This window comes from Pan paniscus, chromosome 1, assembly GCF_029289425.2.
Source record: "Pan paniscus chromosome 1, NHGRI_mPanPan1-v2.0_pri, whole genome shotgun sequence".
Lineage (NCBI taxonomy): Eukaryota > Metazoa > Chordata > Mammalia > Primates > Hominidae > Pan > Pan paniscus.
In genome coordinates, this window is record NC_073249.2 from 113,851,468 (window position 1) to 113,875,537 (window position 24,070).

The 24,070-nt window shown below is 45.1% G+C and overlaps 1 protein-coding gene across 1 annotated transcript in view; it reads right to left on the minus strand.

Moving 5' to 3' along the window:
* Nucleotides 1-24,070, minus strand: part of LOC129394614 (neuroblastoma breakpoint family member 12-like) — a 46,534-nt gene that overhangs the window by 7,747 nt on the left and 14,717 nt on the right. Inside the window, exons 7-32 of the mRNA XM_063606287.1 lie at nt 23,383-23,488; nt 22,333-22,547; nt 21,221-21,281; nt 20,546-20,757; nt 19,501-19,606; nt 18,451-18,665; nt 17,327-17,399; nt 16,652-16,863; nt 15,604-15,709; nt 14,553-14,767; nt 13,429-13,501; nt 12,760-12,965; nt 11,426-11,477; nt 8,966-9,138; nt 8,143-8,251; nt 7,352-7,528; nt 7,041-7,213; nt 6,270-6,321; nt 5,500-5,672; nt 4,739-4,790; nt 3,936-4,108; nt 3,113-3,221; nt 2,322-2,498; nt 2,011-2,183; nt 1,240-1,291; nt 470-642 (exon numbers count right to left, since the gene is read on the minus strand). Coding sequence (XP_063462357.1) covers nt 470-642; nt 1,240-1,291; nt 2,011-2,183; nt 2,322-2,498; nt 3,113-3,221; nt 3,936-4,108; nt 4,739-4,790; nt 5,500-5,672; nt 6,270-6,321; nt 7,041-7,213; nt 7,352-7,528; nt 8,143-8,251; nt 8,966-9,138; nt 11,426-11,477; nt 12,760-12,965; nt 13,429-13,501; nt 14,553-14,767; nt 15,604-15,709; nt 16,652-16,863; nt 17,327-17,399; nt 18,451-18,665; nt 19,501-19,606; nt 20,546-20,757; nt 21,221-21,281; nt 22,333-22,547; nt 23,383-23,488 — 3,618 coding nt within the window. The remainder of the gene's footprint in view (nt 1-469; nt 643-1,239; nt 1,292-2,010; nt 2,184-2,321; nt 2,499-3,112; nt 3,222-3,935; nt 4,109-4,738; nt 4,791-5,499; nt 5,673-6,269; nt 6,322-7,040; nt 7,214-7,351; nt 7,529-8,142; nt 8,252-8,965; nt 9,139-11,425; nt 11,478-12,759; nt 12,966-13,428; nt 13,502-14,552; nt 14,768-15,603; nt 15,710-16,651; nt 16,864-17,326; nt 17,400-18,450; nt 18,666-19,500; nt 19,607-20,545; nt 20,758-21,220; nt 21,282-22,332; nt 22,548-23,382; nt 23,489-24,070) is intronic.

Consider the following 24,070-nt stretch of genomic DNA (forward strand, 5'->3'; position numbering starts at 1 on the left):
TTGTGCAAACAGTTATGCCTTATTGTTCCCATCAGTTCAAAGAAAATGCCCCAGATGATTTCTAGGAGGAAAACTGCAGTATTCAGCCCTGTCTCATCAAATGCCCAGCTCGTTCATGGATGCAAGAATTTTAGACACTGAAATTAGAATGAAGGAGGAAATCTACAAACCCTTGAGTCCAAATCATAGTTCTGTGAATTTTTTACATCTGCCTGGGTCCAATGTGCTGAGAGCGGGCTCAGGTTGCCACAGGCATGGCTGGAGACTAGGAATAGAGCCTTGCTCACTGACCCATTTCATGTCTAGGCTTCCAACTGAGACTACAGTTTCATTACAACCTATATGCGCCCATAGGTCCTGCCTGCGGCAATGACATCTCTCGGGTCAGTAAGGGCCACTTGGAACAGGAATATCACCCCTATCTGGAAGACCAGGTGGAGGCTTATCACCTTCATAGTAAGGTACTCACTGTCCACGTCAAGAGCCAAGCCAAGGTACTGTTCCTCCAATGAGTAAACAGCACTGCTGTAGGGCTGGCCTAAGTCAGGCAATTCAAGATAACCTGAAGGAGTCGAATAACATCTATCCAGTGAGTCCTGCAAGACTTCAGGCCCTTTGTCATCCAGCAGCTCCCTGCTGAGCCTGGAAAAGTGGGAAAAAGTAAAGAATAAGCCAGGGGGGAATCAGAAACCACACAGCCCCAGCTAGATTTCATGGCTAACATAAGGAACTGTTTAAAAAGAAAAAGGACAGATCCATTAATGAGGTAATGAATTATTGCCTTTATGTTGGGATAGACCAGGGCCAGGTAGAAAAGAATGAAAGAGAAAGACAGGGAGAGGGAGAGAGAGAGAGAGGAGAAAGTGAGCTCAGCGAATTGGCCGGGTGACACACTGATGAAGGGGTCAAAGGACACTCTGAGTTAGTGCCCTCGGGACACACAGCGAACAGTGATCATGAAAAGAGTGGGCTCAATAATTTTCCATAAACTTGCTCAAGATTCCATGCAGTTGCCATACAGCCTTTGAGGTATGGTCAACCTACAGTAAGTTAGTAAATGATAAGGAGAGGAAGAAATGGAAACCTAAACATCTACTGCAATGAAAACCAACAGCAATGTCAGTAGGAGTAATTCAACCTTCGTGGAAAACATGAAATTGAACACACTCTTGTTTTCCCTGGACCTGGCATCTCCAGGTCTCAACACAGAATGAAGCATCCATAATTGCTCAAAGTTACCTGGGGCATGATGGGTCTTGGTCTTCTTCCACTTCTTGGTACTTTTCAATTCCTGCAATAAGTTCAGACATGGACAGACATATTAAGCTGGTTCTCCTACACACATAACAATCCACTGTCTAATCCTCACACAGGGACTTCAGGCTCCTCAGCATGAGAATAGGACACTGTGAGAGATATTCTTCAGGAGGCCTGAAGGCTGATCACGATAGAGAGTCCTTGGTTTTTGTCCCAGAAACTGTGGGTAAAATTCCCTATTCTGGTAGATCGCTATCCCAATATCATTTGTCCCAAGTTTGTGCAAATGGTTATGCCATATTTTTCCAATCGATTTACAGCAAATGCCCCCAAATGGTTGCTAGGAGAAAAACTGCACTATTCAGCCCTGTCTCATCAAATACTCAGATTGTTCATGGTAGCGAGGATTTTAGACGCTGAAATTAGAGTGAAGGATGAAATCTACAAGATCTACAAAATTGAGACAAAATCAGAGTTGTGTGAATTCGTCACATCTGCCCAGATCCAACATCTTGAGAGTAGGATTAGGGCGCCACAGGCATGGCCTGAGACTAGGAAGAGAGCCTTGCTCACTGACCCATCCCTTGTCTGGGCTTCCAAGTGGAACTAGAGTTTCATTCAACCTACACGTGCCTATAGGTCCTCCCTGTGGCAATGACATCTCTCAGCTCAGTAAGGGCCACTTGCAGTAGGAATATGACCCTAACCAGAAGACTCAGTGGATCCTTATCACCTTCATAGAAAGGTACTCACCATCCATGTCAACAGCCAAGCCAACACGCTGTTGCTCCAATACGTAAAAGGCACTTCTGTAGGGCTGGCATGAGTCAGTCAGTTCAAGACAACCTGAAGGAGTTGAATAACATCTATCCAGTGAGTCCTGTAAGACTTCAGGCTCTTCCACTTCCATCAGCACGCCGTTGAGCCTGGAAAAGGAGACAAAACTAAAGAAGCAGCCAGGGAAAATCAGACACCACAGAGCCCCACTAGATTTCAGAAATAACATAAGGAAGTGGTTAGAAAAGAAAAAGGATAGATCCATTAATGCCGTCAAAGTAAAAAACCTATTGTCCACGTAAAGGGCGAAGCTGATGTGCTGTTCCTCAAATGAGTAAAACACACTTCTGTAGTGCTGGAATGAGTCAGGTAGTTCAAAGTACATTGACGGAGTCGAGTAACATCTATCCAGTGAGTCCTGTAAGACTTCAGGCTCTTCCACTTCCATCAGCATGCCGTTGAGCCTGGAAAAGGAGACAAAACTAAAGAAGCAGCCAGGGAAAATCAGACACCACAGAGCCCCACTAGATTTCAGAAGTAACATAAGGAAGTGGTTAGAAAAGAAAAAGGATAGATCCATTAATGAGGTAAAAAAAAAAAAATTTATTGCCTTTATGTTGGGATAGAACAGGGCCAGGTAGAAAACAATGAAAGAGAAAGACAGAGAGAGAGAGACAGAGACAGAGACAGAGAGAAAGTGAGCTAGTGAATTGGCCAGGTGGCATACTGGTAAGGGAGTAAAAGGACACTCTGAGTTAGTGCCCTCATGACACACAGCAAACTGTGATCATGAAAAGAGTGAGCTCAATAGTTTTCCATAAAATATGCTCAAAATTCGATGCAGTGGCCATGAGAGTACAGCTTTTGAAGTATGGTCAACCTATGGTACGTTAGTAAATGATAAGGGGAGGAAGAAATGGAAACCTAAACATCTACTGCAATGAAAACCAACAGCAATGACAGTAGGAGTAATTCAGCCTTCGTTGAAAACGTGACATCAAACACACTCTGGTTTCCCTGAATCTGTTGCCTCCAGGTGTTAACACAGAATTAAGCATCCACAATTGCTTAAAGTTACCTGGGGCATGGTGGGTTTTGATCTTCTTCCCCTTCTTTTCTTCCCCTTCTTCTTTTCTTCTTGGATCTTCTTCCCCTTCTTTTCTTCCCCTTCCCCTTCTTTTCAATTTCTGCAATACATTCAGACATGGACAGACACATTAAGCTGATTCCCCTACACACATAACAATCCACTGTCTAATCCTCACACAGGGACCTCAGGCTCCTCAGCATAAGAATAGGACACTGTGAGAGATATATTTCAGGAGGCCTGAAGGCTGGTCATGATAGAAATTCCTCAGTTTTTCTCCCAGAAACTGTGGGTAAAATGTCCCTATTCTAGTAGATCGTTATCCCAATATCATTTGTCCCAAGTTTGTGCAAACAGTTATGCCATATTTTTCCAATCAATTTAAAGCAAATACCCTCAAATGATTTCTAGGAGAAAAACTGCAATATTTAGCCCTGTCTCATCAAATACTCAGATTGTTCATGGTTGTGAGGACTTTAGACACTGAAATTAGAGTGAAAAAGGAAATCTACAAACCCTTGAGTCAAAATCATAGTTCTCTGAATTTGTCACATCTGCCCAGGTCCAATGTCATGAGAGTAGAATCAGAGTGCCACAGGTATGGCCTGAGACTAGGAAGAGAGCCATGCTCACTGACCCATCCCATGTCTGGGCTTCCAGGTAGAACTAGAGTTTCATTCAACCTACATGTGCCTATAGGTCCTCACTGCAGCAATGACATCTCTCAGCTCAGTAATGGCCACTTGGAGCAGGAATATGATCTTTATATGAAAGACTCAGTGGATCCTTATCACCTTCATAGAAAGGTACTCACCTCCCACGTCAAGAGAAAAGCCAACACGTTTTTCCTCCAATGCATAAAACGAACTTCCATAGGCCTGGCAGGAGTCAGGCTGTTCAAGACAACTGGAAGGAGTTGAATAACATCTATCCAGTGAGTCCTGCAACACTTCAGGCTCTACTACCTCCAGCAGCTCCCTGCTGAGCCTGGAAAAGGAGGAAAAAGTAAAGAATAAGCCAGGGGGAATCAGACACAACAGAGCCCCAACTAGGTTTCATGGGTAGCATAAGGAAGTGGTTAAAAAAGTAAAAGGATAGATCCATTAATGAGGTAACAAATTATTGCCTTCATGTTGGGACAGAACAGGGCCAAATGGAAAAGAATGAAAGAGAAAGACAGATAGACACACACACACACACACAGACACACACACACACAGAGAGAGAGAACGAGCTCAGTGAATTGTCCAGGTGACACACTGATGAGGGAGTAACAGGACACTCTGAGTTAGTGCCCTCAGGACACACAGCATACAGTGATCATGAAAAGACTGCGCTCAATAATTTTCCATAAAATGTGCTCAAGTTTCCATGCAGTCGCCACGAGAATACAGTTTCTGAAGTCTGGTCCACCTACAGTAGGTTAGTAAATGATAAGGGGAGGAAGAAATGGAAACCTAAATATCTACTGCAATGAAAACCAACAGCAATGTTACTAGGAATAATTCAGGCTTGGTTGAAAAGATGTAATCGTTAATGTCAGCCCGCTCTGTTTTCCCTGAACCAGGAGTCTCCAGATGTCAACACAGAAGTAGCTGTTCACAATTGCTCGGTTACCTGGGGCATGGTGGGCCTTGGTCTTCTTCCTCTTCTTGGTTCTTTTTAATTCCTGCAATACATTCAGACAGGGACAGACTAAATAAGCCAATTCACCTACACCCGTAACAGTCCACTGTCTAATCCCCACACAGGGATCTCAGGCTCCTCAGCATGAGAACAGGACAATGTGAGAGATATACTTCAGGAGGCCTGAAAGCTGGTCATGATATTCTTTGGTTTGCATCTCAGAACCAAGGGTGAAATATCCCCATTCTGGTAGATCGTTATCCCAAAATCATTTATCCCAAGTTTGTGCAAACAGTTATGCCTTATTGTTCCCATCAGTTCAAAGAAAATGCCCCAGATGATTTCTAGGAGGAAAACTGCAGTATTCAGCCCTGTCTCATCAAATGCCCAGCTCGTTCATGGATGCAAGAATTTTAGACACTGAAATTAGAATGAAGGAGGAAATCTACAAACCCTTGAGTCCAAATCATAGTTCTGTGAATTTTTTACATCTGCCTGGGTCCAATGTGCTGAGAGCGGGCTCAGGTTGCCACAGGCATGGCTGGAGACTAGGAATAGAGCCTTGCTCACTGACCCATTTCATGTCTAGGCTTCCAACTGAGACTACAGTTTCATTACAACCTATATGCGCCCATAGGTCCTGCCTGCGGCAATGACATCTCTCGGGTCAGTAAGGGCCACTTGGAACAGGAATATCACCCCTATCTGGAAGACCAGGTGGAGGCTTATCACCTTCATAGTAAGGTACTCACTGTCCACGTCAAGAGCCAAGCCAAGGTACTGTTCCTCCAATGAGTAAACAGCACTGCTGTAGGGCTGGCCTAAGTCAGGCAATTCAAGATAACCTGAAGGAGTCGAATAACATCTATCCAGTGAGTCCTGCAAGACTTCAGGCCCTTTGTCATCCAGCAGCTCCCTGCTGAGCCTGGAAAAGTGGGAAAAAGTAAAGAATAAGCCAGGGGGGAATCAGAAACCACACAGCCCCAGCTAGATTTCATGGCTAACATAAGGAACTGTTTAAAAAGAAAAAGGACAGATCCATTAATGAGGTAATGAATTATTGCCTTTATGTTGGGATAGACCAGGGCCAGGTAGAAAAGAATGAAAGAGAAAGACAGGGAGAGGGAGAGAGAGAGAGAGGAGAAAGTGAGCTCAGCGAATTGGCCGGGTGACACACTGATGAAGGGGTCAAAGGACACTCTGAGTTAGTGCCCTCGGGACACACAGCGAACAGTGATCATGAAAAGAGTGGGCTCAATAATTTTCCATAAACTTGCTCAAGATTCCATGCAGTTGCCATACAGCCTTTGAGGTATGGTCAACCTACAGTAAGTTAGTAAATGATAAGGAGAGGAAGAAATGGAAACCTAAACATCTACTGCAATGAAAACCAACAGCAATGTCAGTAGGAGTAATTCAACCTTCGTTGAAAACATGAAATTGAACACACTCTTGTTTTCCCTGGACCTGGCATCTCCAGGTCTCAACACAGAATGAAGCATCCATAATTGCTCAAAGTTACCTGGGGCATGATGGGTCTTGGTCTTCTTCCACTTCTTGGTACTTTTCAATTCCTGCAATAAGTTCAGACATGGACAGACATATTAAGCTGGTTCTCCTACACACATAACAATCCACTGTCTAATCCTCACACAGGGACTTCAGGCTCCTCAGCATGAGAATAGGACACTGTGAGAGATATTCTTCAGGAGGCCTGAAGGCTGATCACGATAGAGAGTCCTTGGCTTTTGTCCCAGAAACTGTGGGTAAAATTCCCTATTCTGGTAGATCGCTATCCCAATATCATTTGTCCCAAGTTTGTGCAAATGGTTATGCCATATTTTTCCAATCGATTTACAGCAAATGCCCCCAAATGGTTGCTAGGAGAAAAACTGCACTATTCAGCCCTGTCTCATCAAATACTCAGATTGTTCATGGTAGCGAGGATTTTAGACGCTGAAATTAGAGTGAAGGATGAAATCTACAAGATCTACAAAATTGAGACAAAATCAGAGTTGTGTGAATTCGTCACATCTGCCCAGATCCAACATCTTGAGAGTAGGATTAGGGCGCCACAGGCATGGCCTGAGACTAGGAAGAGAGCCTTGCTCACTGACCCATCCCTTGTCTGGGCTTCCAAGTGGAACTAGAGTTTCATTCAACCTACACGTGCCTATAGGTCCTCCCTGTGGCAATGACATCTCTCAGCTCAGTAAGGGCCACTTGCAGTAGGAATATGACCCTAACCAGAAGACTCAGTGGATCCTTATCACCTTCATAGAAAGGTACTCACCATCCATGTCAACAGCCAAGCCAACACGCTGTTGCTCCAATACGTAAAAGGCACTTCTGTAGGGCTGGCATGAGTCAGTCAGTTCAAGACAACCTGAAGGAGTTGAATAACATCTATCCAGTGAGTCCTGTAAGACTTCAGGCTCTTCCACTTCCATCAGCACGCCGTTGAGCCTGGAAAAGGAGACAAAACTAAAGAAGCAGCCAGGGAAAATCAGACACCACAGAGCCCCACTAGATTTCAGAAATAACATAAGGAAGTGGTTAGAAAAGAAAAAGGATAGATCCATTAATGCCGTCAAAGTAAAAAACCTATTGTCCACGTAAAGGGCGAAGCTGATGTGCTGTTCCTCAAATGAGTAAAACACACTTCTGTAGTGCTGGAATGAGTCAGGTAGTTCAAAGTACATTGACGGAGTCGAGTAACATCTATCCAGTGAGTCCTGTAAGACTTCAGGCTCTTCCACTTCCATCAGCATGCCGTTGAGCCTGGAAAAGGAGACAAAACTAAAGAAGCAGCCAGGGAAAATCAGACACCACAGAGCCCCACTAGATTTCAGAAGTAACATAAGGAAGTGGTTAGAAAAGAAAAAGGATAGATCCATTAATGAGGTAAAAAAAAAAAAATTTATTGCCTTTATGTTGGGATAGAACAGGGCCAGGTAGAAAACAATGAAAGAGAAAGACAGAGAGAGAGAGACAGAGACAGAGACAGAGAGAAAGTGAGCTAGTGAATTGGCCAGGTGGCATACTGGTAAGGGAGTAAAAGGACACTCTGAGTTAGTGCCCTCATGACACACAGCAAACTGTGATCATGAAAAGAGTGAGCTCAATAGTTTTCCATAAAATATGCTCAAAATTCGATGCAGTGGCCATGAGAGTACAGCTTTTGAAGTATGGTCAACCTATGGTACGTTAGTAAATGATAAGGGGAGGAAGAAATGGAAACCTAAACATCTACTGCAATGAAAACCAACAGCAATGACAGTAGGAGTAATTCAGCCTTCGTTGAAAACGTGACATCAAACACACTCTGGTTTCCCTGAATCTGTTGCCTCCAGGTGTTAACACAGAATTAAGCATCCACAATTGCTTAAAGTTACCTGGGGCATGGTGGGTTTTGATCTTCTTCCCCTTCTTTTCTTCCCCTTCTTCTTTTCTTCTTGGATCTTCTTCCCCTTCTTTTCTTCCCCTTCCCCTTCTTTTCAATTTCTGCAATACATTCAGACATGGACAGACACATTAAGCTGATTCCCCTACACACATAACAATCCACTGTCTAATCCTCACACAGGGACCTCAGGCTCCTCAGCATAAGAATAGGACACTGTGAGAGATATATTTCAGGAGGCCTGAAGGCTGGTCATGATAGAAATTCCTCAGTTTTTCTCCCAGAAACTGTGGGTAAAATGTCCCTATTCTAGTAGATCGTTATCCCAATATCATTTGTCCCAAGTTTGTGCAAACAGTTATGCCATATTTTTCCAATCAATTTAAAGCAAATACCCTCAAATGATTTCTAGGAGAAAAACTGCAATATTTAGCCCTGTCTCATCAAATACTCAGATTGTTCATGGTTGTGAGGACTTTAGACACTGAAATTAGAGTGAAAAAGGAAATCTACAAACCCTTGAGTCAAAATCATAGTTCTCTGAATTTGTCACATCTGCCCAGGTCCAATGTCATGAGAGTAGAATCAGAGTGCCACAGGTATGGCCTGAGACTAGGAAGAGAGCCATGCTCACTGACCCATCCCATGTCTGGGCTTCCAGGTAGAACTAGAGTTTCATTCAACCTACATGTGCCTATAGGTCCTCACTGCAGCAATGACATCTCTCAGCTCAGTAATGGCCACTTGGAGCAGGAATATGATCTTTATATGGAAGACTCAGTGGATCCTTATCACCTTCATAGAAAGGTACTCACCTCCCACGTCAAGAGAAAAGCCAACATGTTTTTCCTCCAATGCATAAAACGAATTTCCATAGGCCTGGCAGGAGTCAGGCTGTTCAAGACAACTGGAAGGAGTTGAATAACATCTATCCAGTGAGTCCTGCAACACTTCAGGCCCTTTCTCATCCAGCAGCTCCCTGCTGAGCCTGGAAAAGTGGGAAAAAGTAAAGAATAAGCCAGGGGGAATCAGAAACCACACAGCCCCAGCTAGATTTCATGGCTAACGTAAGGAAGAGTTTGAAAAGTAAAAGGATAGATCCATCAATGAGGTAACAAATTATTGCCTTTATGTTGGGATAGAACAGGGCCAGGTAGAAAACAACAAAAGAGATAGACACACACACACAGAGTGAGCTCAGTGAATTCGTCAGGTGACACACTGATGAGGGAGTCAAAGGACACTCTGTATTTGTGCTCTCAGGACACACAGTGAGCAGTGACCATGAAAAGCATGTCCTCAATAATTTTGCAAAAAATGTGCTCAAGTTTCCCTGCAGTTACCATGAGAATACAGCCTTTGAGGTATGGTCAACCAATCCAGTCTCTCATTGCTGGATATTTGGATTGGTTCCAAGTCTTTGCTATTGTGAATAGTGCCGCAATAAACATATGTGTGCATGTGTCTTTACAGCAGCATGATTTATAATCCTTTGGGTATACACCCAGTAATGGGATGGCTGGGTCAAATGGTATTTCTAGTTCTAGATCCCTGAGGAATTGCCACACTGCCTTCCACAATCGTTGAACTAGTTTACAGTCCCAAAAACAGTGTAAAAGTGTTCCTATTTCTCCACATCCTCTCCAGCGTCTTCAACATTCTTAAAGAAAAGAATTTTCAACCCAGAATTTCATATCCAGCCAAACAAAGCTTCATAAGTGAAGGAGAAATAAGTCCTTTACAGAGAAGCAAATGCTGAGAGATTTTGTCACCACCAGGCCTGCCTTACAAGAGCTCCTAAAGGAAGCACTAAACATGGAAAGGAACAACCGGTACCAGCCACTGCAAAAACATGCCAAACTGTAAAGACCATTGACGCTAGGAAGAAACTGCATCAACTAACGGGCGAAATAACCAGCTAACATCATAACGACAGGATCAAATTCACACATAACAATATTAACCTTAAATGTAAATGGGCTAAATGCCCCAGTTAAAAAAACACAGAATGGCAAATTGGATAAAGAGTCAAGACCCATCAGTGTGCTGTACTCAGGAAACCCATCTCACATGCAGAGACACACATAGGCTCAAAATAAAGGGATGGAGGAAGATCTACCAAGCAAATGGAAAACAAAAAAAGGCAGGGGTTGCAATCCTAGTCTCTGATAAAACAGACTTTAAACCAACAAAGATCAAAAGAGACAAAGAAGGCTACTACATAATGGTAAAGGGATCAATTCAACAAGAAGAGTTAACTATCCTAAATATATATGCACCCTATACAGGAGCACCCAGATTCATAAAGCAAGTCCTGAGAGACCTACAAAGAGATTTAGACTCCACACAATCATCATGGGAGACTTTAACACCCCACTGTCAATATTAGACAGATCAATGAGACAGAAGCTTAACAAGGATATCCAGGACTTGAACTCAGCTCTCCACCAAGCAGACCTAAAAGACATCTACAGAACTCTCCACCCCAAATCAACAGAATATACATTCTTCTCAGCACCACATCACATTTATTCCAAAATTGACCACATAGTTGGAGGTAAAGCACTCATCAGCAAATGTAAAAGAATGGAAATCACAACAAACTGTCAGACCACAGTGCAATCAAATTAGAACTCAGGATTAAGAAACTCACTCAAAACCGCACAACTACATGGAAACTGAACAACCTGCTCCTGAATGACTACTGGGAAAATAACAAAATGAAGGCAGAAATAAAGATGTTCTTTGAAACCAATGAGAACAAAGACACAACATACCAGAATCTCTGGGACACATTTAAAGCAATGTGTAGAGGGAAAATTATAGCACTAAATGCCCACAAGAGAAAGCAGAAAAGATCTAAAATTGACACCCTAACATCACAATTAAAATAACTAGAGAAGCAAAGCAAACAAATTCAAAAGCTAGCAGAAGACAAGAAGTAACTAAGATCAGAGCAGAACTAAAGGAGATAGAGACACAAAAAAACCTTCCAAAAATCAATGAATCCAGGGCTGGTTTTTTGAAAAGATCAACAAGAAAACCCTGTTTGGCTAGTTCACCTGGCTCATCTGATGGCAAGTTCCTATCTTGAGAGGACTATGAAATTAAAACCAATACAAGTGCCACAAATAACATACAACATTGTAAATCTGCACAATTTGTAGCTGGGTGAATGGAAGAAATAGTTCTATTCATCACTTCCTCATTTTCCCTAAACCTACAATCTCCAGATGTCACTACTGAATTAACAGCCAACAATTCCATAACATTACCTGGGAGACACTGGCCCTTTTTCTTCCTCTTCCTCATTATCACTTTCATTTTCTGTAAATAAATTCAGAGAAGCAGGTCACATTAAGCAATTCATACTTCACATATGAGGAAATCACTGTCCAGTCATAGCACAAGGACGTAACTATTCTCAGTGCAAGAATAAGGATTCTGACAGGAATATTCTAGGGTGTCCTAGATTAACTTTGGTGAGAATTAGATGACCCTGCTTTCCAGATCCACAGGCCAAAATCTCCCTCTACGTGTAGACCATAATGCCATATTCCCTACCTGAGTCAAAGTTAAACAAAATTTTTTCCCCAAAAAAATCTCCAAAAATTGGTCAAACAATTTTCTAAGAGTGTTGCTGCAGTACGGACTTATATCACCAGGTAACATGGACATTAAACGTTTAGAGGCATCTATACATGAAACACGACTGATAGATAAATTTGAACAACTCTTGCTTTAAAAAGAATCTGTGATTTGGGAGGCCAAGACAGGTGAATCATTTGAGGTCATGAGTTCAGGACTACACTTGCCAATATGGGGAAACCCTGTCTCTACTAAAAATACAAAAATTAGCCAGATGTGATGTTGTGCACCTGTGGTCCCAGCAACTCAGGAGGCTGAGGCAGGAGAATCACTTGAACCTGGGAGGCAGAGGTTGCACCAAGCCAAGATGGTGCCACTGCACTCCAGCCTGGGTGACAGAGCAAGACTCCATCGAAAAAAAAAAAAAAAAAATCCACGATGCTACAAAGAAACATTGGATCAGCCATTGCATTGACAGGGTGGAAAACCAGGGTCCAGCCTTCCTTTATGGAAATATATCAGCAAAGTAAAGAAGAAAAGTTTCCGTCCTGATTTCAGGGTGACTGTGCAGCTAAGCAAGCTGACTTAAAGGAGATCCAGATGAAAGCTGAGAGCAGTGAAGCCTGGGGAACAATATTTCCAAATACAAAGGCAAGGCTGCCAGCTTCCTTAAACAGGCATAGAAACTCCATGGACATTGTTCAGGTACAGATGACTTAATCACAGATGACAAGAGATACTGAATTGAAGCTAGGAGGCCTGAGAGATACTGCCTGTGCACCTCCTGCACTCAGGTGACTATGAGATTGTCACACTTGCCTGGGGTTGAGTAACTTGATACTGGGGACTGGCAGACAAAGGCATGACATTAGCTGAGAAGGACAAAAAAACTCCCTGATATCTGTTTAGAAACCCATCATAGTTTTTTATTCAAATGAATTTGTGTTTATAGAGCCTGTCTTCAGAGTCTATCTTCCTCAGCCTAGAGAGAGGTATGAGAAAAAAGGAAAACAGAGGCTACCTGGAATAATGTGTACAGCATCCTCCCATTCAACATGAGAGGATGAGCCAATGAGAGTTGAGTCGACTTTGTCTTCCTCAAATGTGAATTTGGTTTTCCTATGAGGCTGGTTGGAGTCATAATGGCCGTGGCTATTTGAACAAGTGATGGCACATTCCTCCAGTGAGTCCTCAGGGACTTCCTTTCCTTCAGCCTTCTGCATCTCCCTGATGGGCCAGGTGGGACAGAGATGACAGAAGATTAAACACAGAGGGATTGGACCCCAGGGAGTCCTAGCTGGTTTTGACAGGCGGCATTAAGAGAGTGGTCCCAGAAAGCAAAATGGAGGTTCCCTTAAAGAGGGAACAGGCAATTCTCTTCTCTCTGCAACAGAGCATGGCTGCCATGGGAGCCAGAGAGGAAGACAGCAGCTGGTGTTCAGTGCACTGGACAGATAGGAGCTGAAGAGGATGAAGACTCAGCTATCCCTGTATGGCACAGACATGACACTTGGCACACATAGAGAAACACGACAGCTGCCGCACCCTGTGTCTAAGCTGGGTTCAATTTCACATACTGTGGCCAAGGGGATGCGGGCTTTTGGCCCACCATAGATGCCAGAGAGGGTGTGCCTCCTAGACATTTTCATGTGTTACCACCCATTACTTGCTCCTGAGTATTCAGTGTTACCTGGGGGGAGATGATTTCTGCACTTTCTCAGCCTCCTCAACTTGAACATCTTCATCCTCATCTTCGTCATTTTCTATAAATACAAAATGTTCGTTCAGATATTTCCCACTTCACATTCCGCAAGCACAGTCAGCCCAACGTGCACAGAGACGTGAACATCTACGTATGGTTCAGCATTGTACTGAAAACTCTCATGTTTTATCTTTCACAAAATGCCCTGGCATGGTTTCCTGATCCATCGGGCAATGCATTTCTGATGTGGAGGGCCACCATCAAGATGTGGCCAAATACTGAAAAGACCTTTTGCTTCCCATATCACTGGAGGCTTGTGCAGCCTCTCTCTGGACTTTGGCAGCTGTCTCCCCCACCCTGCCACAGATCTGATTCCCAGGAACAGGCTTGGTGTCCTGTCACAGTTCGCATTTCAAACCTCATTCTTTCTCTTAGGAGAGGACAAACTTGTCCCACAGTCCTCTATGCGTCATGAGACTGCACGGGCCCTCCATGTGGCTTCTGCTGTGTTATTCAGGGACATTCTATCCATGGGGAGTGCTCCAGTCTGAAGCACTTCCTACCACCAAATGCCCCCACATCAAGTGCCTTCTCCAACACCACATGGAGAGGGGCTTCATCTCATTTTGAAAAGCATTCGTAAGTGTTCCCATATTTGGATGCTTCAGACCCTTGCAAGAGACAATTTGTCTGCCTTTGCACATGGAGAGAGAGAAACTCTGGAAAGATAAATCACTCACTCACCGACACTTACTAAGAACATTGCCAAAAAGACAGCCTGGGAACCTTCATTCTTAGCCCAGAGCTCTTTTCACTCCAACAAGCGCCCTCCCATCACAGCCTCCTTCCTGTCCTTTAAAACTAGACAGATGCTGCCTCTTGCTCCAAAGACCACCTTCCATCAAGGAAGGAGGGACACTTGCAATACTGTGACCTCCAAACCCATGGGTTTCCCATCTCTGTTCTTACCCAGGAAGTCCTGGTCATGTCATGGCCACATAGGTGTAGCAGAAAAAAACCCCACTGATGCAACTGTCATTGTGAAAGTATGGAGGTCTGGAGCCTCTCATAAGCCTGGGGTTTTGGGTCATCAGGGCCTATGGCCACCTTACCTGGGCTGAGCTTTTGGACAAGTTGCTGTGCCAGTCTACAGCCCTCAGCCAGCTGTTCTTGGAGGTCCTGCCCCTGGGACTTGTCCGGCTCATCCGGAGTGAGGAGGGCCTGGACATGCTCATTCAATGAGCGGGCGGCATCTCTCCCTTCCCATAACTTCTCCTTTAACTGGGTCAGCTCTCGTTCCTGAGAGTGAGCCAGGACTTTATATTGCCTAAGGTGAGACGGTAGAGAAAATTTAAGAGTAGAAAGGGTTGAGTGATCCGTTCAAATATTGCAACAGAGACTTCTGAGACAATGTCCTCAAGGAGACCTTCAAGCAGAAGGTCAGCACCATGTTCAAAGGAATGTCTGTGGCCAAGAGAAAGAATAGAAAATGGTTTACAGGCTTCCTCTGTATCAGAGAGGGCTCCTGCAAGATCCTCGATGATGTTCCATTCATCTTTCCCTTCTGTAAACAAAAGTAGGTGTCTTCCTAATTCCGTTTCAAAAAGACATCCTTTCAGTTCCTCACTCTGGCCATGGACATTTCCATGTGAAAATACACATAGTGCATCTTGCGGCCACTAGATACAAAGCCATGTACAGAAATGAGGCCAGATGCAGATGGGGCGAATTGAAAAGACGAAAGAAGAAAAGAATGACAGGGTCGAGAAGGCAACATTGATTGAGTGAAAGAATGAGAAGCCGCAGTCAGTCAGGAGGTGATTCTCACTCAGGGTAAGTGGGGTGGTGACGGCACACCATTTTGAGTATACTGAATGCTGCTGTGTGGTTCACACTCCTTTGGTTAATTCTGTGTTATGTAAATTTCACATCAACAATTACTTGCTCGAAAAAGAGAAAACAAGGCCCTGACAAACAACTGCAACCCATACATTTTTATTATACTTCTTCTCTGCTTGATAAATACTTGTGTGTTGCGAGCCTGCCATGGCAATTCCTGCCCTTCCCCTGGCCCAGCTTCGTTCTTATTTCTCCCCACCGAGCTGTTGTACTTCAGAGATGTACACACCTGCCCCCCTGCCTGCCCCCATGGGGTCCCCTCACCTGAGCTCCTCAGCTTGCTTGAGCTGCTCCGCAAGCTTCTCCTCCTTGAACTGTCGTCGCTCATTCCTCAGCATAGATTTTATGAGGTCTTCGCACTCTTCATATTCTGAGAAAAGACAGACACGCCTGCCTCAGTGGAAGGCTGGACATGCTGCTGTGGTCATTGCCTACAGGGCAGGAGCCAGGTCCATCCCAAGGACAAAACTCTCCCCAGTACCAGGGTCTAGACAGGGATTTCCACATCTTTACTCTTCAGTCTCCTGCCTTTCTGGCATCTGATCCTCCAAAATTTAGAGATGAAGAAAGAGAACCTCAAGGGCACATCAAGGAATCATCTGACAAGATGATTCAACCACAACGAAGTGGAGTCAGAATTCACAGTCCCTGAGGTCTGACTCTGAATGCGGGGCCACTTTCCCAAGCCTTGCAGCCTCTCCTCTAAAACACTGCACTGGGGCATGAGTAGTGATTTCTTGTACAGTCGGGAAGGCCCCTAGGACTATGGGACTGATGGTTTCCCTTTTACTGGGAATTTCAAGGACAACTATGCGAAAGATTTTTAAAATCTTTGATTTTTAAATCATATCTTCAGTTATGATTTTAAGAATCATATCTGAAGCATAAAGTGTGACACATAACACCATAAGGCCATGAAGGAAATATGCCCAAATGCTAATAAAATTTGTGTTAATTTAGAAACAGCAGAATGAAGAACTAATAGATAGGATCGTCTCAGCCGATCCTCCCACCTAAGTCTCCTGAGCAGTTGGGACTATAGGCATGCAGCACCATGCCTGCCTAATTTTTTGTATTCTTTGTAAAGATGGGTTTCACCATATTGTCCAGGCTGGTCTTCAACTCCTGAACTCAAGTCATCCTCCCACTTGGGCCTTCCAAAGTGCTGTGATTATATGTGTGAGTCACAGCACCTAGCTCCATCCTAGTTTCTGACTAAAACAATAACAATATGTGTATATACAGCCTGTCCTCAGAATTGATCTTCCATAGCCTAGACAGAGGTATGAGACACAAGGAAAATAGAGGCTACCTGGGAGAATGTTTAGAGCATCCTGACATTCACCATGAGAGGATTCTCTGTCTACAACCAGAGGTGAGTTGACTTCGTATTCCTCAAATGTGATTTCGATGTTCTTGTGAGGCTGGTTGGAGTCACAAGGGCCGTGGCTATTTGAACAAGTGATGGCACATTCCTCCAGTGAGTCCTCAGGGACTTTGCTCTCTTCAGCCTTCTGCACCTCCCTGATGAGCCAGGTGGGACAGAGATGACAGAAGATTAAACACAGAGGGATTGGACCCCAGGGAGTCCTAGCTGGTTTTGACAGGCGGCATTAAGAGAGTGGTCCCAGAAAGCAAAATGAAGGTTCCCTTAAACAGGGAACAGGCAATCCTCTTCTCTCTGCAACAGAGCATGGCTGCCATGGGAGCCAGAGAGGAAGACAGCAGCTGGTGTTCAGTGCACTGGACAGATAGGAGCTGAGGAGGATGAAGACTCAGCTATCCCTGTATGGTACAGACATGACACTTGGCACACATAGAGAAACACGACAGCTGCCGCACCCTGTGTCTAAGCTGGGTTCAATTTCACATACTGTGGCCAAGGGGATGCGGGCTCTTGGCCCACCATAGATGCCAGAGAGGGTGTGCCTCCTAGACATTTTCATGTGTTACCACCCATTACTTGCTCCTGAGTATTCAGTGTTACCTGGGGGGAGATGATTTCTGCACTTTCTCAGCCTCCTCAACTTGAACATCTTCATCCTCATCTTCGTCATTTTCTATAAATACAAAATGTTCGTTCAGATATTTCCCACTTCACATTCCGCAAGCACAGTCAGCCCAACGTGCACAGAGACGTGAACATCTACGTATGGTTCAGCATTGTACTGAAAACTCTCATGTTTTATCTTTCACAAAATGCCCTGGCATGGTTTCCTGATCCATCGGGCAATGCATTTCTGATGTGGAGGGCCACCATCAAGATGTGGCCAAATACTGAAAAGACCTTTTGCTTCCCATATCACTGGAGGCTTGTGCAGCCTCTCTCTGGACTTTGGCAGCTGTCTCCCCCACCCTGCCACAGATCTGATTCCCAGGAACAGGCTTGGTGTCCTGTCACAGTTCGCATTTCAAACCTCATTCTTTCTCTTAGGAGAGGACAAACTTGTCCCACAGTCCTCTATGCGTCATGAGACTGCACGGGCCCTCCATGTGGCTTCTGCTGTGTTATTCAGGGACATTCTATCCATGGGGAGTGCTCCAGTCTGAAGCACTTCCTACCACCAAATGCCCCCACATCAAGTGCCTTCTCCAACACCACATGGAGAGGGGCTTCATCTCATTTTGAAAAGCATTCGTAAGTGTTCCCATATTTGGATGCTTCAGACCCTTGCAAGAGACAATTTGTCTGCCTTTGCACATGGAGAGAGAGAAACTCTGGAAAGATAAATCACTCACTCACCGACACTTACTAAGAACATTGCCAAAAAGACAGCCTGGGAACCTTCATTCTTAGCCCAGAGCTCTTTTCACTCCAACAAGCGCCCTCCCATCACAGCCTCCTTCCTGTCCTTTAAAACTAGACAGATGCTGCCTCTTGCTCCAAAGACCACCTTCCATCAAGGAAGGAGGGACACTTGCAATACTGTGACCTCCAAACCCATGGGTTTCCCATCTCTGTTCTTACCCAGGAAGTCCTGGTCATGTCATGGCCACATAGGTGTAGCAGAAAAAAACCCCACTGATGCAACTGTCATTGTGAAAGTATGGAGGTCTGGAGCCTCTCATAAGCCTGGGGTTTTGGGTCATCAGGGCCTATGGCCACCTTACCTGGGCTGAGCTTTTGGACAAGTTGCTGTGCCAGTCTACACCCCTCAGCCAGCTGTTCTTGGAGGTCCTGCCCCTGGGACTTGTCCGGCTCATCCGGAGTGAGGAGGGCCTGGACATGCTCATTCAATGAGCGGGCGGCATCTCTCCCTTCCCATAACTTCTCCTTTAACTGGGTCAGCTCTCGTTCCTGAGAGTGAGCCAGGACTTTATATTGCCTAAGGTGAGACGGTAGAGAAAATTTAAGAGTAGAAAGGGTTGAGTGATCCGTTCAAATATTGCAACAGAGCCTTCTGAGACAATGTCCTCAAGGAGACCTTCAAGCAGAAGGTCAGCACATGTTCAAAGGAATGTCTGTGGCCAAGAGAAAGAATAGAAAATGGTTTACAGGCTTCCTCTGTATCAGAGAGGGCTCCTGCAAGATCCTCGATGATGTTCCATTCATCTTTCCCTTCTGTAAACAAAAGTAGGTGTCTTCCTAATTCCGTTTCAAAAAGACATCCTTTCAGTTCCTCACTCTGGCCATGGACATTTCCATGTGAAAATACACATAGTGCATCTTGCGGCCACTAGATACAAAGCCATGTACAGAAATGAGGCCAGATGCAGATGGGGCGAATTGAAAAGACGAAAGAAGAAAAGAATGACAGGGTCGAGAAGGCAACATTGATTGAGTGAAAGAATGAGAAGCCGCAGTCAGTCAGGAGGTGATTCTCACTCAGGGTAAGTGGGGTGGTGACGGCACACCATTTTGAGTATACTGAATGCTGCTGTGTGGTTCACACTCCTTTGGTTAATTTTGTGTTATGTAAATTTCACATCAACAATTACTTGCTCGAAAAAGAGAAAACAAGGCCCTGACAAACAACTGCAACCCATACATTTTTATTATACTTCTTCTCTGCTTGATAAATACTTGTGTGTTGCGAGCCTGCCATGGCAATTCCTGCCCTTCCCCTGGCCCAGCTTCGTTCTTATTTCTCCCCACCGAGCTGTTGTACTTCAGAGATGTACACACCTGCCCCCCTGCCTGCCCCCATGGGGTCCCCTCACCTGAGCTCCTCCACTTGCTTGAGCTGCTCCGCAAGCTTCTCCTCCTTGAACTGTCGTCGCTCATTCCTCAGCATAGATTTTATGAGGTCTTCGCACTCTTCATATTCTGAGAAAAGACAGACACGCCTGCCTCAGTGGAAGGCTGGACATGCTGCTGTGGTCATTGCCTACAGGGCAGGAGCCAGGTCCATCCCAAGGACAAAACTCTCCCCAGTACCAGGGTCTAGACAGGGATTTCCACATCTTTACTCTTCAGTCTCCTGCCTTTCTGGCATCTGATCCTCCAAAATTTAGAGATGAAGAAAGAGAACCTCAAGGGCACATCAAGGAAGCTGACAAGATGATTCAACCACAACGAAGTGGAGTCAGAATTCACAGTCCCTGAGGTCTGACTCTGAATGCGGGGCCACTTTCCCAAGCCTTGCAGCCTCTCCTCTAAAACACTGCACTGGGGCATGAGTAGTGATTTCTTGTACAGTCGGGAAGGCCCCTAGGACTATGGGACTGATGGTTTCCCTTTTACTGGGAATTTCAAGGACAAGTATGCGAAAGATTTTTAAAATCTTTGATTTTTAAATCGTATCTTCAGTTATGATTTTAAGAATCATATCTGAAGCATAAAGTGTGACACATAACACCATAAGGCCATGAAGGAAATATGCCCAAATGCTAATAAAGTTTGTGTTAATTTAGAAACAGCAGAATGAAGAACTAATAGATAGGATCGTCTCAGCCGATCCTCCCACCTAAGTCTCCTGAGCAGTTGGGACTATAGGCATGCAGCACCATGCCTGCCTAATTTTTTGTATTCTTTGTAAAGATGGGTTTCACCATATTGTCCAGGCTGGTCTTCAACTCCTGAACCCAAGTCATCCTCCCACTTGGGCCTTCCAAAGTGCTGTGATTATATGTGTGAGTCACAGCACCTAGCTCCATCCTAGTTTCTGACTAAAACAATAACAATATGTGTATATACAGCCTGTCCTCAGAATTGATCTTCCATAGCCTAGACAGAGGTATGAGACACAAGGAAAATAGAGGCTACCTGGGAGAATGTTTAGAGCATCCTGACATTCACCATGAGAGGATTCTCTGTCTACAACCAGAGGTGAGTTGACTTCGTCTTCCTCAAATGTGATTTTGATGTTCTTGTGAGGCTGGTTGGAGTCACAAGGGCCGTGGCTATTTGAACAAGTGATGGCACATTCCTCCAGTGAGTCCTCAGGGACTTTGCTCTCTTCAGCCTTCTGCACCTCCCTGTTGAGCCAGGTGGGACAGAGATGACAGAAGATTAAACACAGAGGGATTGGGCCCCAGGGAGTCCTAGCTGGTTTTGACAGGCGGCATTAAGAGAGTGGTCCCAGAAAGCAAAATGGAGGTTCCCTTAAAGAGGGAACAGGCACTCCTCTTCTCTCTGCAACAGAGCATGGCTGCCATGGGAGCCAGAGAGGAAGACAGCAGCTGGTGTTCAGTGCACTGGACAGATAGGAGCTGAGGAGGATGAAGACTCAGCTATCCCTGTATGGTACAGACATGACACTTGGCACACATAGAGAAACACGACAGCTGCCGCACCCTGTGTCTAAGCTGGGTTCAATTTCACATACTGTGGCCAAGGGGATGCGGGCTTTTGGCCCACCATAGATGCCAGAGAGGGTGTGCCTCCTAGACATTTTCATGTGTTACCACCCATTACTTGCTCCTGAGTATTCAGTGTTACCTGGGGGGAGATGATTTCTGCACTTTCTCAGCCTCCTCAACTTGAACATCTTCGTCATTTTCTATAAATACAAAATGTTCGTTCAGATATTTCCCACTTCACATTCCGCAAGCACAGTCAGCCCAACGTGCACAGAGACATGAACATCTACGTATGGTTCAGCATTGTACTGAAAACTCTCATGTTTTATCTTTCACAAAATGCCCTGGCATGGTTTCCTGATCCATCGGGCAATGCATTTCTGATGTGGAGGGCCACCATCAAGATGTGGCCAAATACTGAAAAGACCTTTTGCTTCCCATATCACTGGAGGCTTGTGCAGCCTCTCTCTGGACTTTGGCAGCTGTCTCCCCCATCCTGCCACAGATCTGATTCCCAGGAACAGGCTTGGTGTCCTGTCACAGTTCGCATTTCAAACCTCATTCTTTCTCTTAGGAGAGGACAAACTTGTCCCACAGTCCTCTATGCGTCATGAGACTGCACAGGCCCTCCATGTGGCTTCTGCTGTGTTATTCAGGGACATTCTATCCATGGGGAGTGCTCCAGTCTGAAGCACTTCCTACCACCAAATGCCCCCACATCAAGTGCCTTCTCCAACACCACATGGAGAGGGGCTTCATCTCATTTTGAAAAGCATTCGTAAGTGTTCCCATATTTGGATGCTTCAGACCCTTGCAAGAGACAATTTGTCTGCCTTTGCACATGGAGAGAGAGAAACTCTGGAAAGATAAATCACTCACTCACCGACACTTACTAAGAACACTGCCAAAAAGACAGCCTGGGAACCTTCATTCTTAGCCCAGAGCTCTTTTCACTCCAACAAGCGCCCTCCCATCACAGCCTCCTTCCTGTCCTTTAAAACTAGATAGATGCTGCCTCTTGCTCCAAAGACCACCTTCCATCAAGGAAGGAGGGACACTTGCAATACTGTGACCTCCAAACCCATGGGTTTCCCATCTCTGTTCTTACCCAGGAAGTCCTGGTCGTGTCATGGCCACATAGGTGTAGCAGAAAAAAACCCCACTGATACAACTGTCATTGTGAAAGTATGGAGGTCTGGAGCCTCTCATAAGCCTGGGGTTTTGGGTCATCAGGGCCTATGGCCACCTTACCTGGGCTGAGCTTTTGGACAAGTTGCTGTGCCAGTCTACAGCCCTCAGCCAGCTGTTCTTGGAGGTCCTGCCCCTGGGACTTGTCCGGCTCATCCGGAGTGAGGAGGGCCTGGAGATGCTCATTCAATGAGCGGGCGGCATCTCTCCCTTCCCGTAACTTCTCCTTTAACTGGGTCAGCTCTCGTTCCTGAGAGTGAACCAGGACTTTATATTGCCTAAGGTGAGACGGTAGAGAAAATTTAAGAGTAGAAAGGGTTGAGTGATCCGTTCAAATATTGCAACAGAGCCTTCTGAGACAATGTCCTCAAGGAGACCTTCAAGCAGAAGGTCAGCACATGTTGAAAGGAATGTCTGTGGCCAAGAGAAAGAATAGAAAATGGTTTACAGGCTTCCTCTGTATCAGAGAGGGCTCCTGCAAGATCCTCGATGATGTTCCATTCATCTTTCCCTTCTGTAAACAAAAGTAGGTGTCTTCCTAATTCCGTTTCAAAAAGACATCCTTTCAGTTCCTCACTCTGGCCATGGACATTTCCATGTGAAAATACACATAGTGCATCTTGCGGCCACTAGATACAAAGCCATGTACAGAAATGAGGCCAGATGCAGATGGGGCGAATTGAAAAGACGAAAGAAGAAAAGAATGACAGGGTCGAGAAGGCAACATTGATTGAGTGAAAGAATGAGAAGCCGCAGTCAGTCAGGAGGTGATTCTCACTCAGGGTAAGTGGGGTGGTGACGGCACACCATTTTGAGTATACTGAATGCTGCTGTGTGGTTCACACTCCTTTGGTTAATTTTGTGTTATGTAAATTTCACATCAACAATTACTTGCTCGAAAAAGAGAAAACAAGGCCCTGACAAACAACTGCAACCCATACATTTTTATTATACTTCTTCTCTGCTTGATAAATACTTGTGTGTTGCGAGCCTGCCATGGCAATTCCTGCCCTTCCCCTGGCCCAGCTTCGTTCTTATTTCTCCCCACCGAGCTGTTGTACTTCAGAGATGTACACACCTGCCCCCCTGCCTGCCCCCATGGGGTCCCCTCACCTGAGCTCCTCCGCTTGCTTGAGCTGCTCCGCAAGCTTCTCCTCCTTGAACTGTCGTCGCTCATTCCTCAGCATAGATTTTGTGAGGTCTTCGCACTCTTCATATTCTGAGAAAAGACAGACACGCCTGCCTCAGTGGAAGGCTGGACATGCTGCTGTGGTCATTGCCTACAGGGCAGGAGCCAGGTCCATCCCAAGGACAAAACTCTCCCCAGTACCAGGGTCTAGACAGGGATTTCCACATCTTTACTCTTCAGTCTCCTGCCTTTCTGGCATCTGATCCTCCAAAATTTAGAGATGAAGAAAGAGAACCTCAAGGGCACATCAAGGAAGCTGACAAGATGATTCAACCACAACGAAGTGGAGTCAGAATTCACAGTCCCTGAGGTCTGACTCTGAATGCGGGGCCACTTTCCCAAGCCTTGCAGCCTCTCCTCTAAAACACTGCACTGGGGCATGAGTAGTGATTTCTTGTACAGTCGGGAAGGCCCCTAGGACTATGGGACTGATGGTTTCCCTTTTACTGGGAATTTCAAGGACAAGTATGCGAAAGATTTTTAAAATCTTTGATTTTTAAATCGTATCTTCAGTTATGATTTTAAGAATCATATCTGAAGCATAAAGTGTGACACATAACACCATAAGGCCATGAAGGAAATATGCCCAAATGCTAATAAAGTTTGTGTTAA